Source organism: Equus przewalskii, chromosome 13 (genome assembly GCF_037783145.1).
Source record: "Equus przewalskii isolate Varuska chromosome 13, EquPr2, whole genome shotgun sequence".
NCBI classification, from domain to species: Eukaryota; Metazoa; Chordata; class Mammalia; order Perissodactyla; family Equidae; genus Equus; species Equus przewalskii.
In genome coordinates, this window is record NC_091843.1 from 66,051,441 (window position 1) to 66,068,202 (window position 16,762).

Below are 16,762 nucleotides of genomic sequence, written 5' to 3' on the forward strand. Positions count from 1 at the left end.
AAGCTCCTTATTTTGATAAAATATGTTTTCAGATACCCACATATCCAAGTGTGTCAGCTCAAGCTTGGAAAGAAATAGGGCTTTTCATTACCATCTCCTAAGTCCGTAGGGGAAGGACTAAGTCTGAGCTTCTGCAGGGACTACCTAATATGTGAATTCTCCTATTGCTTTTCACGTTTCTTTACAATGGTAAATTTTTCCAACTAAATATTTTGAAGCGGGAAGCCTTCAAATTGAGCATGGGCTTGAGGGTAAAATCCTAACCATGGCTCTTTATTTGCCTTGTCATTTTTAGATATCTCAACAATGTGTTAGTTGATTAACAAAAAGTGATTGAAACGTGCGGGACAATAGAATAATAAGGCAACTGATAGCATTCTTCCTGCCAGATAAACATGCCTCGCAGAAGGCTTAACTGTCACATACCTACAGTTTCAGCTGTTGGAGAGAGTTTTGATAATAGCCTGAAATGTCAAAATTCAGCTGCCAACACTAAGCTGTCAGCTTTCAAAATGCTCTATGGAGCGCTTGTCCCTTAGGGCATAAATTCCAGGGAGCAACTGAGCTGCCCTACAAGTTGACAGCTTATCCTAGTTCTGGGAAAGCCTTGCATCTGTGCAGATCTAGGAAACGTAACTGCAGCTCTAAGATGAGGAGCTGTGATTGGAGCACAATCTCGCAGAAAATAGCACAGAGGCCATTCGGGTGCTGGATATTCAAAGGGCTTTTGAGGTCTCTGGCAATGAAGCTAATTTCAGCTTCTCTAGTTGGATTGCAGCTGGGCAGAAAGCACTTGGGCACTGCTTTGGCCAAGATTCTCAAGGTGGAAAATGATGTCCTGGGACCACTTCTTTCTCCACTGGTGACCCTGCTAAGTAGAAGCCATTTCCCGGATTATGACTGCAATTTCTCATCAAGCGTTACATAACCCATATAATTTCATCTCCTAAAATAATTTATTCATGTAGTTTGGGAATTCATCTGGGAGCTGCAGGTCAAATGCCCCATTTGCTGCTAAATTACTGTTAACATTTTTCTTTTTTTCTGATTTATTAGCTGTTAATTCAGAATAATACTTGGATATAACACGTTTTCCTCAGTGCAGTTTCTCTATAAAAAAGCAAACCTTTATTTTCTTTTGAACTCCCGAGGTCAAGTTAAGGATTATCAATGGCCCTGAAAAAAGTAGAGTACCATCCTCAAAAAATTCACATCATATACAAAACATTTCTCAACTGATACTATCCCAGTAAAGTCTTGAATACATAAAATGGTGATTCTATGAAGACAGTGTAGCATGATGCAAAGTAGTCTGTAGAAAATATTTCTACAAGCATCACTTTCCATGTGGGGTTGACTAAGGTCACTTGGTAGCATTCAGTTGGCAGATGAAAGATCGCAAATGGGTTCACTTCCATATCTGATGTCTTGACAAGGATGGCTGAAGGACTGTTGACCAGATTGCCTATACATGACCTCTCCAGCATGGCAGTTTCAGGGTAGTGGACTTCTTACATGACAGCTCAGGGCTTCTAGAGGGAGCATACCAAGAGACATGAGTGGAAGCTGCAGGTATCTGAAGGCTAAAGCTCATGAGAGCATCACTTCTGCTATATTATATTGGTCAAAGCAGACAAAGAGCCCTCCCAAATTAGAAGGAAGGGGACATTGACATGAGACCTCCACCTTTCACTGAGAAGAGTGTCAAGGAATTTGTGGCTGTCCTTAATCTCCCACACAATCATTCCATGGTTTAAAAAACAATAACACAGCATCCTCTAGTGAATCAGCAAAAGGTGCTTCTTTTACTTTACATAGTGACATACTTTACTAAAAAATCAAAAATATGCCTATGATAAAATATACACATTTTGAAACTTAAAATTAAATAGAAACCATGATGATATAAGAAAAGTTATTTTTCTGTCAATAAATAGAAATTAAAATTTTTAAGCAGATTGGTTTTTGTGAGTGTTATAGGCTGAAATGTGTCCCCCCAAATTCATATGTTGAAGTCTTAATTCTCAGTACCTCAAAATGTGACTTTATTTGGAGTTAGGGTCTTTCAAGAGGTAATTAAGTTAAAGTGGGGTCATTAGGGTTGGCCCCAATTTAATAGGACTGGTGTCCTTATAAGAAAAGGAAATTAGGACACAGACATGTACAGAGGGAAGACCACGTGAAGACATAGGGAGAAGATGGTCATCCACACGCCAAGGAAAGAGGCTCAGGAGAAACCAACTCTGCTAGCGTCCTGACCTCTAGCCTCCAGAGTTGTGAGAAAATAAATTTTATTGTTTGAGCCCCCGAGTCTGTGGCACTTTGTTATGCAGCCCTAGCAAACGAATACAGCGATGTTTGGCTTCAGTAAATGCATTGGTAAATTTCACAGTTGCTCTTTTTTTTCAGCTGCTGAAGCAGTTGTGCTGATAGGGCTAAAGCTAAAACTCATTGTCCCATAGGGTATTTTAAATAGTTTTCCATTAATTTTAATTTCAGATGCAGCAAAAGGAATTGTCAAAAACAAGATGAATAAGGAATTTACTTCAGGAACATTTGAACTCCTATCCTATTTACCAAAAAAAAAAACAAACTATCTGAACAAATTTGCCGATGGTTTACTTGTTTGCTTCACTTTTTAATCATTAAATAAAATAATTGTTTTGCTGATTGTTTTCAGAGGTCACTTTCAAATTTCTTTGGCATTTGCTATGCTTTTTTTCATAATGGATTTTTCACCTATTTTAATTTTATTTTTGGAAGATTGGCCCTGAGTTAATATCTGTTGCCAATCTTTCTCTTCTTCTTTTTTTTCTCCCCAAAGCCCCAGTACACAGTTGTATATCCTAGTTGTAGGCCATTCTAGTTCTTCTATGTGGGATGCCGCCACAGCACGGCCTGCAAGCAATGAGTAGGTCCACACCCAGGATCCAAACAGGTGAACCCCAGGCCACCAATGCAGAGCCGGTGAACTTAACCGCTCGGCCATGGGGCTGGCCCCTTTTCATCACTGTAATTAATTGGATTGGAATTTAAAAATCCAAATAACTTAGCACCTCTATTTAGCCCTTGAAATCTTGGGTCTAGTTAGAATAAGTCTAGCTGGAAATTTCCTCTCTCTCTTTCAATTCTTTCTTCCATTTGTTCCTAGATTCTACCCTCTTTTAGTTTTCTTCTTAATTTTTCAGTTGCTTGTTTTCAGAAAAGTGTTTCACATCCTCCTCTTCAAGTGACCACCCTTTAAAAGTCAGTGTGCCCCATAAATCTATAATTAGTAGTCTTCTCTTTTCCCTTTACAAACACTCCCTGGATGATCTCATCCATCCTCAAGGTTTCAGGTATCCTCTATATGCCGAAGACTCCAAAGTATTTATTTCCAGCCAGCTGTTTCCATGTTCACCAGACCCATATATCCAAATGCTAACTAGAATCACTATTTGAGTGTTCCACAGATCCCTCAAAGTCAACAACTCTAAAGATTCATTTGTCATAAGTCTCCTAAGGCCTGTTTCTCCATCTTCTTCATTAATATTGGGAATGATCAATCATACAACCAATCACCCAAGCAGAAAAACTGATATCATCCTTGACTCTTTCCTCTTTTCACCCTTTACAGACAATCAGTCTTCAGAGCATAAATCCTCTATCTTCCTAATATCTTTTGAATCTATTTCTTATTTTATATATTCGTACTTCTAGTGCCTGAGTTCTGGCTCTTATAAATTATTATCTAAGTTATTTTAACTGCCTCCTCATATATATCCCTTCCCCTGGCTTTACGCTACTCCTAATTCATCCTCCATGCTGTCACCAAAGTGCTCATTCTAAAAGGGAAATCAGATCAAGCCCCTTTCTTCTTTAGAATCCTTTAATGGTGCTACATGGAACCACACCCAATTCTGGGTAGTCCAGATTTCCTGGCATGGCATTCACAGAACATCAATATTTGGTCCCTGTTTCCTCTCTTGAATAATTGAAACTCCTTCCATCAAACTTTGGATGTCACTTCACCCAGAATGCTTTCTGACCCCATTCCTAGTCTGACTTCCCAACTTCCCCACAATTTTTATACTTTGCTGTGCTGTGCCTATCTCCACCATAGCACCTACACATCCTTTTATAATCACCCGTATATTTGTCTCTCACCCAGGAGGCTGTGAGCTCCCAGAGAGCAGCTCTTGGGTATTATTTGGTATCCTGAGCACATAGTTGCCATTCAACACATATTTTCTCTTTTTTTTTAAAGATTTTATTTTTCCTCTTTCTCCCCAAAGACCCCCAGTACATAGTTGTGTATTTTTAGTTGTGGGTCCTTCTAGTTGTGGCATGTGGGATGCCACCGCAGCATGGCTTGATGAGCGGTGCCATGTCCACACCCAGGATTCAAACTGGTGAAACCCTGGGCCGCCAAAGCGGAGCATGCAAACTTAACCACTGGGCCACGGGGTCGGCCCCTCAACATATATTTTCAAATAAATGAATAAATACAGTTGTCATATTGATAAAATTCCCATTGGAACTGTCAACTAAGGTTTAAGAATGAAAAAAAATGCATCTTGGGACCGACCCAGTGGCACAGTGGTTAAGTTCACAAGCTCTGCTTGGGCGGCCCAGGGTTCACAGGTTCAGATCCCAGGCATGGACATACACACTGCTCATCAAGCCATGCTGTGGCAGTGTCCCACATACAAAATAGAGGAAGATTGGTACAGATGTTAGCTCAGGGCCAGTCTTCCTCACCGAAAAATAATTAATAATAATAATGCATCTTGATGCCCTGAAACAATAACCTGGAACCAGAGGAAGCACTTCCCAGTGGGAACTCTGTCCATACAAAGTAGAAGATCCACTCATTTGGAGAGCAGTCCTTGAAGGTCCTGCTTGTTTGCTGACTCTTGAAGAAAATTTGTCCAAAAGATGACTGAATGGTGGTAATTTAAAGAGCCATTACCTGTGCACAGTACTGGAAACATTTCTGGCTGGTGAGAAGGAGAAACACAAGGATGCTCTTAAAACAAAGACACTGAGCTGGCAGCAAATGACTGAACACATGAGGGCAATTAACTCTCGGGATCACCACTCTACTATTCAGTGCAATAATCAAGTGCAGAATCACAGGACATATTTTATAAACTTAACAGTGTTAGAGGGCAAAAATAAAGCAATACCTTGAAAACACAAACTAACCATACTTATTAGAATAAATTTTTACCTCTCTAAAATAAGTACCTTCTTTGACAATATAATAGGCATGAATCTCAGGCCACAATTCCATGTGCATTAAAAAAAAATTCTCTATTTTCTATAGTAACTTCTCTCTCAAAACACTCAAAGTATTTCACTGAGATTGTGGAAAACTTAGCATTAGCTCTCTTCGGGTTCCTTTAGTAAAGTTCTAGGATCTTCTACCAAGCCAAGGCATTGGAAACCAGGTGGAGAGTGTAGTGGCCTATCCACAGTCACCATTCCCACAGGCTGCCTGTGAGGGATATGATATCCTTTTCAACAGGTCCCTCAGGTCTGTAGGTCTTCGCTGTTTCTTTGGGGGAGCTGTCTGTGGTTCTCTCTGCCCAGACTCAGCAGGCAGCGTTTTTGCCCGGGGGATACCAAAAGTAAAGCACAGGTACTCTTTCATTCCCAGAAACCATGGATTCCTCCCTTCCTCTTGTCAGACCGGGAGCATCTCTTTATCAGCGGCGAAGCTCTCTCTAAAGGCGTTTTATCTAAACCTATGAACCCTGCCTGAACTGGGCTTTTTCAGTAGTGTAAATGACTTAAAATGGACATTTCGTGTGTAGATCACTTTTTATGATCATTTTCCACCTATGAGAAATCAAGCCATTTATTGTTATTTAAATAGTCAATTATGTCCCGATTACCAAGCTTCTTGCCCCTTTGAAAGGGGTCTATAAAGGCTGCCACACGCCTACAGCAACCAGACTGTAAGGTAATGAGTGTAGCCTGCTGGCTGGAGAATGTGGGATCTGTCTAACATGGGTGCTGTCCCTCACTCCAGATCTGTGCCCAGATCATCCAGTTTTCAAGAGATGCTGAAAGATCAGATGTTTTCCTTTGTTTTTTGGTGAGGAAGATTCACTTTGAGCTAACATCTGTGCCAATCTTCCTCAATTTTGTATGCAGGTTGCCACCACAGCATGGCTTGATGAGTCGCGTATGTCCATGCCTGGGATCTGAACCCATGAGGCCAGGCTGCCAAAGCAGATCACACTGGACTTAACTACTATGCCATGGAGCCAGCCCCCAAAAGTACAGATTTTTGTGTGAAAGCTCTTAGATTTTTAAAAGGCAGCTCAATTGTTGTAAAGCACTATGTTCATACATACTGCAGGCAAAACAAAATACACCCAAAAGTATATAGATTTGGCCCATGAGTTACCAATTTGCATAATCTAGATATTATATGTACCACTTGGTCAAACAACCAGTGTTAGAGTACCCAACACTACTCAGGAAGGATTTTTTTAACCAACGATCTTGTGAAAATCCATCAGCTCTCTTCTTTCATTTTGTAATCAAACTCAAATTTCTGCTGCTACAAGTTAGAGGGGCAGAATGTGAGACTTCTCTCTCCTTAGAAGGAAATGTGGTATCTCTGGATTTCTGGACATCATAGCAAAGTCAAAAAGATAAGGGACTATTTTCTAGGGCTTCTCCTCTCCTGTCCTATCATTGCTACTTTCTGTGAACCTCTTTGGAACACCACCAGCACAACCCAGTCCCTACTCAGACAGCAGAGTTCCACTCCCTCAAACTCTTTCAGTAAGTGCTAGTGACTGCTAAACCACAAAATCACTTAGAATCAGATCAGAGTAGAAACTTGTGCCATCTACACAAGCACATCCTGACAGTCACTCAACTGATGATGTTCTTTTCCCACAAGCCAAGAATTCATACATATAAATTGTTCTTTGTAGTTACACAGAAAATTTAAGGTACAATTTGCTCTTTTATTTCACTGAGGAGTAATTTTCATAAGCTTACTTTCTGGCAGGGAAAGCGACTCCTCATTTGTGGTTCCTTCCTTGGTTAAATACAGAAGAGGAACTCTATGAAACTCACCATGAAACCGTATTAGTATTTGCAAATTTATTAACACATCATTTAATTTAGTCATCTACTTAGTTGAGGCATAAAAATGCTTCCAAAGACTATCAGGATTTTGGTCATGTTATGTTAGGCATCTGTTGCCATATAATAAACCACCTAAAACTGAATATCTTAAAACAACAATCATTCAGTATTCCCCATGATTCTACGGCTTGGACAGTCCAGTCTAGTTTTGCCTGGACTCAGTCATGTGATTTCATTGACCTAGAGAGGTGGCCAGACTGGAGGATCCACCCTGGTTTTACTCACATGTCTTGGAGTAGGTGGTGGCCATCAGCTAGGATGCCTTGATTCCTTCACATAGCCTCTCATCCCCCAGGAGGCTGGACTGGCCTCTCTTCCTTGGTGGTCTCAATGAAGAGGGTAAAGGCAGAAGCTGCAAGACATCTAGATGCTCAGGTCCCAGAATGGAAAATTTCACTTCCGTCTCATTCTATTGGTCAAAGTAAGTCACAACACTAGCTTCAGTGGTACAACTCCTCTTGATCTAGAGAGCTATAAACTAGAAGGAAAAAGTTATCTGCCAATCCAAATGAAGAGGGTGGAGAAATAGACTCCAACTCTCAAAGGCAGGACTATACATTCCATGATGAAAAGAATTTGCAGCCACATTTTGCAATCCACCCCACATGTTGACTCACTCAAAATTTTTGCAAATGTTATTACATATGTATAGAGAAATACAGACTCTAAAAATACTCTTTAAAAAATTTTTCTGAAAAGGCACCTCACCTAGGATATTGGTTGCCTCCTATAAGACACTATAAGTCCCCTCACTGTTACTTTTTTGTTGTTCCAGCTACAGCTACTGCAGTCAATTTTGCATGGCTCCAATCTGCTTCACAGAGGCAGAGCTCCCCCTAGGGTGTGTGGAGTCCTGGGCAAATGTTGTTAGGAGGGGCTCTGACTATATAAACAACATGAGCCAGTCAAAATCAGTATGTCAGCACCATTCTGGAGACCCACTCTCACACTATCCCACAAAAGAAATACTACTCTGACCATCTGCCCCAAGGGTCCCTGTTCCCTGAGGCATCCGATAATCCATGGCCCACCTCTTTGGTCCACCTCTGTGGTGGGCAGTACACAACCTCAGACTCATGCTGACTTCTCAAATCTCTGCTTTCCACAAGCTGGTAGCCTTCTCCAAAATCCCAGAAGTCCTCTTGGTCTACATGTAAGCACTGCCCAGAAAAGGAAGAGAGTTATAGCCCACAAGGGCAACTCTAAATAAATGGGGGATGGGAGACAGTGGGTAAATGCCCAAGCCTCCCATCTTATGCATGGATAATTTGAGAGGCATTCTGTATATTTCTCGGAGTTGCTATGGAATAGAGCCCCTACTGCTTACAGCAGAGACCTCAATAATGCATTCCTATTATTGTCTTTTTCTCCCAAATCCCTCACTCCTGCTTTCTGGCATCACTTTCCAAACAAGCTACTTGAACCCCAATTAACTGAAGCCCTTATTCAAGCTCTGCTTTCAGGAAAACCCAAACTAAAACACCATGGGACTCATTTTGTTTTTTTGCCAATACACGGACAACTCAAAAGTGTGGCGTAAAAGAGAAACTATGGAGTAAAACTGTGACAAATGAGAGACTGAGTCAGCAGATAAATTCTTACTGACACCCACACCCCCTAGACTCTTCTGAAAAGTAATCATTTATATGACATCTTCAAGAGCCCCTTGAAATTGGATAGTCAATCGGGCCCAATACCAGGTGGCCAGTTTCATGACACATCTTCATATTGGCTCTTCTTCCGTCTTTATCTCACTCCCCTTTTCTCTCCCTCTTATTCCCTGGAATTGAACTCTGCAATGAAATAATAGAACATGAGACTTTAACTCAGACTCTGCTTCCTAGATGACCAAGGTTAAGACACCACGCAACAGAATTCAAGTCAATCAATAGTTAGTGGGAAAACATGAGGCATAACGGTTATTAAGAGTAGGCAGACTTCTGGTTTCTGGTCCAGCATCTAAGAAGCTTAGAAGTCATCCTTCCATTCTAACAAGCAAAAAGCTGAACCAAATTGAAAAACCAACAGCTCTTCTTAGATGCATCAGAGCTATGAGTTTATGGGACAAACTGCTGCCCCCAAAATTGAAGAGACAGCCAGGTGGCCACAGCAAATTATCTCTGAGAGAACCAGTGCCAGGGTAGGAAAACCTGAACTTTACTTGACGAATGGCTGGAAGCTCAGTGTGGACAACTCTGAGAGTAAAACACTCCAGGGGGACCCAGTCACAGAATGGCACCCACACTTTTGTGAGTTTTACTTCAAGGTCCTCACAGAGACTATCAGAGAATATTAGAGAATTCCATCATGGGAGGGGAAGAGGAACTATCTTGAAATACACCAGAGCATTCTGTTCTTATTAATAAGGCCTGTCCTCAGGAGAAACTATTTCTCTACAGCCTAACCTTCTGGGGTTTTATCAGAGCATAACCTATTTGAGAGAAGAGAAACGCCCAACTCCATCCTCCTCTAGGCCTCCTGTCACAACTAAGTGTCAGGGGACCGAGAGGCACTAGTGAAATTCACAGCTCAGGGGCACAGGCTTACCAAAAGACTGAGACCTAATCATAGGCTTATAGCACACTTCCCCTCCCCGTACAGCTTACCACGACATTACTAAAGGCCTATTTACTGCCATTTCTTTTACCCAGTACCTCATGTCTACCTTTTGACAAAAAATTACAAGGCATATTAAAAGGCAAAAAAGTTTGAAGAGACTGAACAAACACCAAAACCAGAGTCAGATATGGCAGGAAAGTTGGAATCATCAGACCAGGGATTTTTAAAAGCTATGATTAATATGCCAAGAGATTTAACGGAAAAAGTAGATAACATGCAAGAACAGATGAATAACATAAGCAGAGAGATGGATATTCTAAGAAAGAAATGCTAAAAATCAAAAACTGTAACAGAAATGAAAAATGCTTATGATGAGTTCATTAGTAGACTGGACACAGCTAAGGAAAGAATCTGTGAGCGTGGGATATGACAATCAAACTCCAAAAACTGAAAGGCAAAGAGAAAAAATACTGGAAAAAACCCAGAACAGAATATTTAAGAACTGTGGGACAACTACAAAAGGTATAACATATATATATATATATATATATATATAAAAATGGGAATACCAGAAGGAGAAGAAAGAGAGGAGGAAATAGAAGTAATGTCTGAAGCAATAATGACTAAGAATTTCCTCATAATTAATGTCAGACACCAAACCACAGATCCAGGAAGTGCAGAGAACACTAAGCAGGACAAATGCATATATATATGTATATATATGTATATACAAACTTTAGAAAATAAAAGATTTTTTAAAATCTTGAAAGAAGCCAGAGAGGGGGAAAACACCTTATCTATAGAGAAGCAAAAATAAGAATTACATCTGACTTCTCCTCAAAAACCACATAAGCAAGAAGAGGATGGAGTGAAATATTTAAAGTGTTGAGGGGAAAAAAAAGCCACCAACTTAGAATTCTGTACCCTGTGAAATTATCCTTCAAAAGTGAAGGAGAAATAAAAAACACATAAAAATTGAGAAAGTTTGTTGCAGTAAACATTTAAAAGAAGTTCTTCAGAGAGAAAGAAAACAATATAGCTCAGAAACTTGGATCTCCATAAAGAAAGGAAGAGTACTGGAGAAGAAATGAGTGAAGGTAAAATAAAAACTGTTGCTTTTCTTATTCTTAATTGATCTAACAGATAATTTGTTCAAAATACTAGCAACAATATATTCTATTATGTATGCTTATGTATACATATATACATACAGATGCCTATGTATAAGTGAAATGAATGACAGTAATGATATAAGGGACAAGATGGAGGGATTAGGAATATATTGTACATATTATAAGGTACTCACACTACCCATGAAGTGGTATAGTGTTATTTGAAGGTGGACTTGGATTAGTTGTAACTGTATATTGTAAATTCTAGGGCAACCACTAAAAGAATTAAAAAGAATTATAATTGATATGCTAAGAAAGGAAAGAAGATCAAATCATATAACATGCTCAATTAAAACCACAAAAGGCAGAAAAAGCGTGGAAGACAAAAATAGGAGCAAAGAACAAGAGAAACAAGCAGAAAACAGTAATGAATATGGTAGATATTAATCCAATTACATCAATAATGACTTTAAATGTCAATAGTCTAAATACATTACTTAAAAGACAGAGATTGTCAAGTGGATCACAAAACAAAATTCAATTATACTTTTTCTAAAAGAAACCCAGTTTTTCTTTTCTTTCTTTCTTTTTTTCTTTTTGGTGAGGAAGATCGTCCCTGAGCTAACATCTGTGCCAATCTTCCCTTATTTTGTGTGTGGGACACCACCATAGCATGGCTTGATGAATAGTATGTAGCTCCATGCCCAGGACCTGAACCCACGGGCTGCTGAAGTGGGGCATGTGAACTTAACCACTACGCCACTGGGTGGGCCCCAGAAACCCATTTTAAATATAAAAACACAGTGATTAAAACTAAAGGGATGGAGAAAGATAAACCATCCTAATGCTAATCAAAAGAAAGCAGGAGTAGTAATCATAATTTCAGAGAGACTTCAAAGCAAGGAAAATTACTAGGAATAAAGAGGAGCATTACATAATTATAAGAGGTCAATACTCTAAGAAAACATAATGATCCTTAATGTGTATGTGTCTAACAACAGAGCACCAAAATACATGAGGCAAAAACTGATAGAACTGCAAGGAGAAATAGATTAATATGCTATTATACTTGGTGACTCTAACACCTCTCTATCAGAAACGGACAGATCCAGCAGCCAGAAGATCAATAAGAACATACTTGAACTCAGCAGCACCATCAATCAACTGGATATAATTGATATCTATAGACTACTTCATCCAACAATAGCAGAATACACATTCTTCTCAAGCTCATAGGGATCATTCACCAAGATAGACCATATTCTGGGCCATAAAACACAGTAAATTTAAAAGAATAGAATACATCACACAATGCGTGCCTGTAAACCACAATGGAATTAAACTAGAAATCAATAACAGAAAGATAGCTGTAAAATCCCAAAATATTTGGAGATTAAACAGCATACTTCTAAATAATACATGGGTCAAAAAACAAATCTCAAGAGATATTAAAAAATATTTTGAACTCAATGAAAATAAAAATATAATATCAAAATTTGTGGGATACAGTGAAAGCAGTGTATAGAGGGAAGTTAATAACAGCGTATGCATACATTAAAAAAGAAGAAATATCTAAAATCAATCATCTAAGCTTCCACCTTAAAAAACTAGAAAAAGAAGTGCAAATCAAATCCAAAGTAGTGGAAGAAAAGAAATAATAAAAGTTAGAGTAGGAATCAATTACATTGAAAATAGGAAATCAGTAGACAAAATCTACAAAACCAAAAGCTGATTCTTTGAAAAGATTAACAAAATTGATAAGCCTCTAGCCAGGCTAACTAAGAAAAAAAGAGAGAAGACATAGATTACTAATATAACAAATGAAATAGGGGACATTACTATCTCATGAGTATTAGGAGGATAATAAAAGAATATTATGAAAAACTCTATGCCCACGAATTTGATAACCTAGATGAAATGGACCAATTCCTTGAAAGACAGCATCTACCGAAACTCAAACAAGAAGAAACAAACAACCTGAATAGGTCCGATCTGTTAAAGAAATAAAAAATTAATAGCCTTCCAACAGAAAGCCCTAGGTCCAGATGGTTGCACAGGCGAAATCTACTAAACATTTAAGGAATAAATTATAACAATTCTCAACAATCTCTTCCAGAAGATAGAAGAAGACATACTTCTTAAGTTGTTCTATGAGGCCAGCATTGTCCTAATACCAAAACCAGACAAAGACATTACAAGAAAAGAAAACTATAGACCAAAATCTCTCAGGAATATAGATGCAAAATCTTTTAACAAAATATTAGCAAATTGAATCCAACCATGTATAAAAAGAATTATACAGCATAACCAAGTGGAATTTATCCCAGATAATGCAAAGCAGGTTCAATATTCAACAATCAATTAATGTAATCCAGTACATCAGCAGACTAAGAAGAAAAATTACAAGATCATATTAATAGATCCAAAAAAAGCATTTGACAAAATCCAACACCCATTCATGATAAAAACACTCAGCAAACTAGGAATAGAAAGGAAATTCTTCAACTTGATAAAGAACATCTACAAAAACCCTACAGCTAGCACCATACTGAATAATGAGAAGCCTGAAACTTTCCAGCTAAGATGAGAAACAAGGCAAGACATTCCCCTGTCGCCACCGTTTTTCAACATCATACTGGAAGTCCTAACGCTGCAATAAGACAATAAAAGGAAACAAAAAGTATACAAATTGGGAAGGAAGAAATAAAACTGTCTTTGTTCACAGATGACATGATTGTTTGGGTAGAAAATCTGAAGAATCCACAAAAAAAACCCTCCTGAAACTAATAAGTGAGTATAGCAAGGTTGCAGAACACAAAGTTAATATACAAAAGTCAACTTCTTTCCTATACACCCAACAATTAACAAGTAGAATTTGACATTAAAAGTACATCATTTATATTAGCACTCCAAAAAAATTAGGTATAAATCTAACAAAATATGTACAAGATCTGTATGAGGAAAACTACAAAACTCTGGTGAAAATACGAAAGAAGAACTAAATAAATGGAAAAATACTCCATGTTCATAAATGACTCAATATAGTCAAGAGGTCAGTCTTCCCAACTTGGTCTACAGATTTAACACAATCCCAATCAAAATTCCAGTAAGGTATATTTTGAATATTGACAAACTGATTCTAAAGAGTGTAATGAAGAGGCAAAAGATCTGGGATAGACAACTCAATCTTGAAGAACAAGATTGTAGGACTGACACTATCTGACTTTAAGACATACTGTAAAGCCACAGTAATCACAACAGTGTGGCATTGGTGAAAGAATAGATGAATAAATCAATGGAAAAGAATAGAAAGCCCAGAAATAGACCCACATAAATATAGGAAACTGATTTTTGACAAAGGAGCAAAGTCAATAAAATGGAGCAAAGATACTTTCTTCAACAAATGGTGTGGGGACAAATGGTCATCCACTTGCAAAAAAATCTAGACACAGACCTTACACCCTTCACAAAAATTAACTCAAAATGAGGCACAGATCTAAATGTAAAACACAAAGCTATAAAACTACTAGAAGATAACATAGGAGAAACATCAGATAACCTTGAGTATGGTGATTTTTTAGATACAACACCAAAGGAACAATTCATGAAAGAAATAATTGATAAGCTGGACTTCATTCAAATTAAAAATGTCTGCTTTGCAAAAGACAGTGTCAAAGGAATGAGAAGATAAGCCATAGACTGAGAGAAAATATTTGCAAAAGATACATCTGATAAAGGACTGTTATACAAAGAACTCTTAAAACTCAAAAATAAGAAAACAAACCACCGATTAAAAAATTGGCCAAAGACCTCAACAGACACCTCATCAACGAAGATATACAGATGGCAAAGAAGCGTATGAAAAGATGTTCGACATCATATGTCATTAGGGAATTTCAAACTAAATTAATAAGATACTACTACACACCTATTTAAATGGTCCAAATACAGAACACCGACAACAGCAAATGCTGACAAGAGCATGGGGAACAACAGGAACTCTCGTTGCTGTTGGGAACACAAAATGGTACCATCACTGTGGAAGATAGTTTGGTGGTCTCTTACAAAATTAAACATACTCATACTATACGAGCCAGCAATCATGCTCCTTGGTATGTATCCAAAGGAGCTGAAAACATATCCCCAGAAAAGCCTGCACATGAACACTTATAGCAGCTTTTATTCATAATTGCCAGGATTTTGAAGCAACCAAGATGTCCTTCAGTAGGCGAATGGATAAATAAACTGTGGCACATCCAGACAACACACTATTATCCAGAGCTAAAAAGAAGCGAATTATCAAGCCATGAAAATACATGAAGGAAACTTAAATGCATATTATTAAGTGAAAGAAGTCAATTTGAAAGGCTATATACTGTATGATTCCAATCATATGACATTCTGGAAGAATTCAGGCACACCAATTCTGGCTCTATCATTTAACTAGCTATTTGCCTCTAGTCAAGTGACTTAATCTTTCATTTCCTTAAGTTACTCATCCATGAAATGGGACTAAAGAATGCCTCCCTCATAGACTTGTTATGAGAATTAAAGAAAATAATGCATCTAAATTGATTAGCACAGTGCAAAAAATACGCCCCTGCCAATCTTCTCACGTATGAGAAACATCCTGCAGTTCCCTCTAGAATATATAAAGAAGATAAAGCATAATGAATGCTCTCTAGCAGTTCATAATCTAGAAGAATCTTTTGAAATATAGTGACATTAGTTCATAATAAATTTTGCCATAATGAGAAATGTGATTTAATCAAGAGTTAAGGGCCTTAAAAGGGAATTCCATTGCAATCTACTGTAAAAACAGAAACCTTCAGGCGCCATTACAAGTACAAAGACTGTCTCAGCTATTTTGCGACCATACACTCCTCTGCAGGGTTCAAATCCTAGTATTACTCAGCTTTATAGCTTTGATGAACATCGCAAACAGGAAGCCGCTAAATGCTTCGTCAGTGCTATATTTGATGCTGGTTTAGCCCTTACTTAGAGAACTGTATTCCATATTGATCCTCCTACCTCAGAAATGATACAACTACTCTTGGGGAAGTGAAAATATACAGAGCTATGCGAGCTAAGCTCAGCTCTATGATTTATGTCTGCAAGATATGAAATGCTAAAAAGGCAAGGAAGCTCAAGAACATATTTTCATCAAAAAGGCATAGAGTCTTGTAGTCCCTGCTATACAAATAGCTCCCTAGCAACCACTGGAAATATGGCTACAAAAAAAGGCAACGTATTGAAATAATTAAAAATATAGACACACTTGACCCAAAGCCCACGGAAACCTCCTACAGGCTTCACTGGACACAGCAGAATTCAGTCCGGAAGATAATTAAGGTCAAGGTCTTCCCTTCATCCCAAACCAACTACTGCAACTACGCTTTTAACAATAACGAAATCTTTTGGGTGTGACTCTAAGGATGACTTATAGTGAGGTTCTGATTTAGTTACAGGGAATAATTTTAAGCATCACACAGCAGAAGCATATTAAAGGTAGAATTTTACTGAATTCATTGAGTAAACCAGTTGTCAGGTCACTATCAAGACTTTCAAAGCAATACAATTTAATGCAGTTTCTAATCAGACCTTTTGAACCAAAGAAATTCCGATTTTATAAAAATTAACAGTTTTAAAAAATTATTTAAATGATATTCATGACACCTTTTCTTGCATTTTATTTATGCTAAGTCGTTTTTTAAGAGCAAAGCAGAAAATAATGGCATATTTATCTCTTATTATAATTTAAATGTAAATTTTAATGCAAAATTGCCTACGTAGCAAATTTTCAATTTTGATTTTTGCAGAAAATCCATTTGTACAGACTATCTGGGGTCCCAAATCATTCTTTAAAAATTAAATATTAAACATTGTTTTATTGGTTTTCAACATTTCCAGTCAAGGTCAGGACAAGCATAGAAGATACA

General features: G+C 38.0%; 1 protein-coding gene across 10 annotated transcripts in view; it reads right to left on the bottom strand.

Moving 5' to 3' along the window:
- Nucleotides 1-16,762, bottom strand: part of MACIR (macrophage immunometabolism regulator) — a 169,392-nt gene that overhangs the window by 76,567 nt on the left and 76,063 nt on the right. For 2 of the 10 annotated variants that reach the window (XR_011525650.1, XR_011525649.1), the window contains 3 exons: nt 8,850-8,945; nt 8,184-8,312; nt 7,378-7,561 (listed from right to left, as the gene is read on the bottom strand). The exons of 5 other annotated variants lie outside the window; for them this stretch is intronic. Coding sequence is in view for 1 of the 5 variants with exons in the window: in XM_070571320.1 (XP_070427421.1) it covers nt 8,904-8,945 (42 nt within the window). In the remaining 4 variants the exon portion in view is untranslated. Of the gene's footprint in view, nt 1-1,140; nt 1,533-7,377; nt 7,562-8,183; nt 8,313-8,772; nt 8,946-16,762 lie in introns of those variants that run through there. 3 more of the 10 variants (XR_011525653.1, XR_011525648.1, XM_070571320.1) reach the window with 3 other exon arrangements.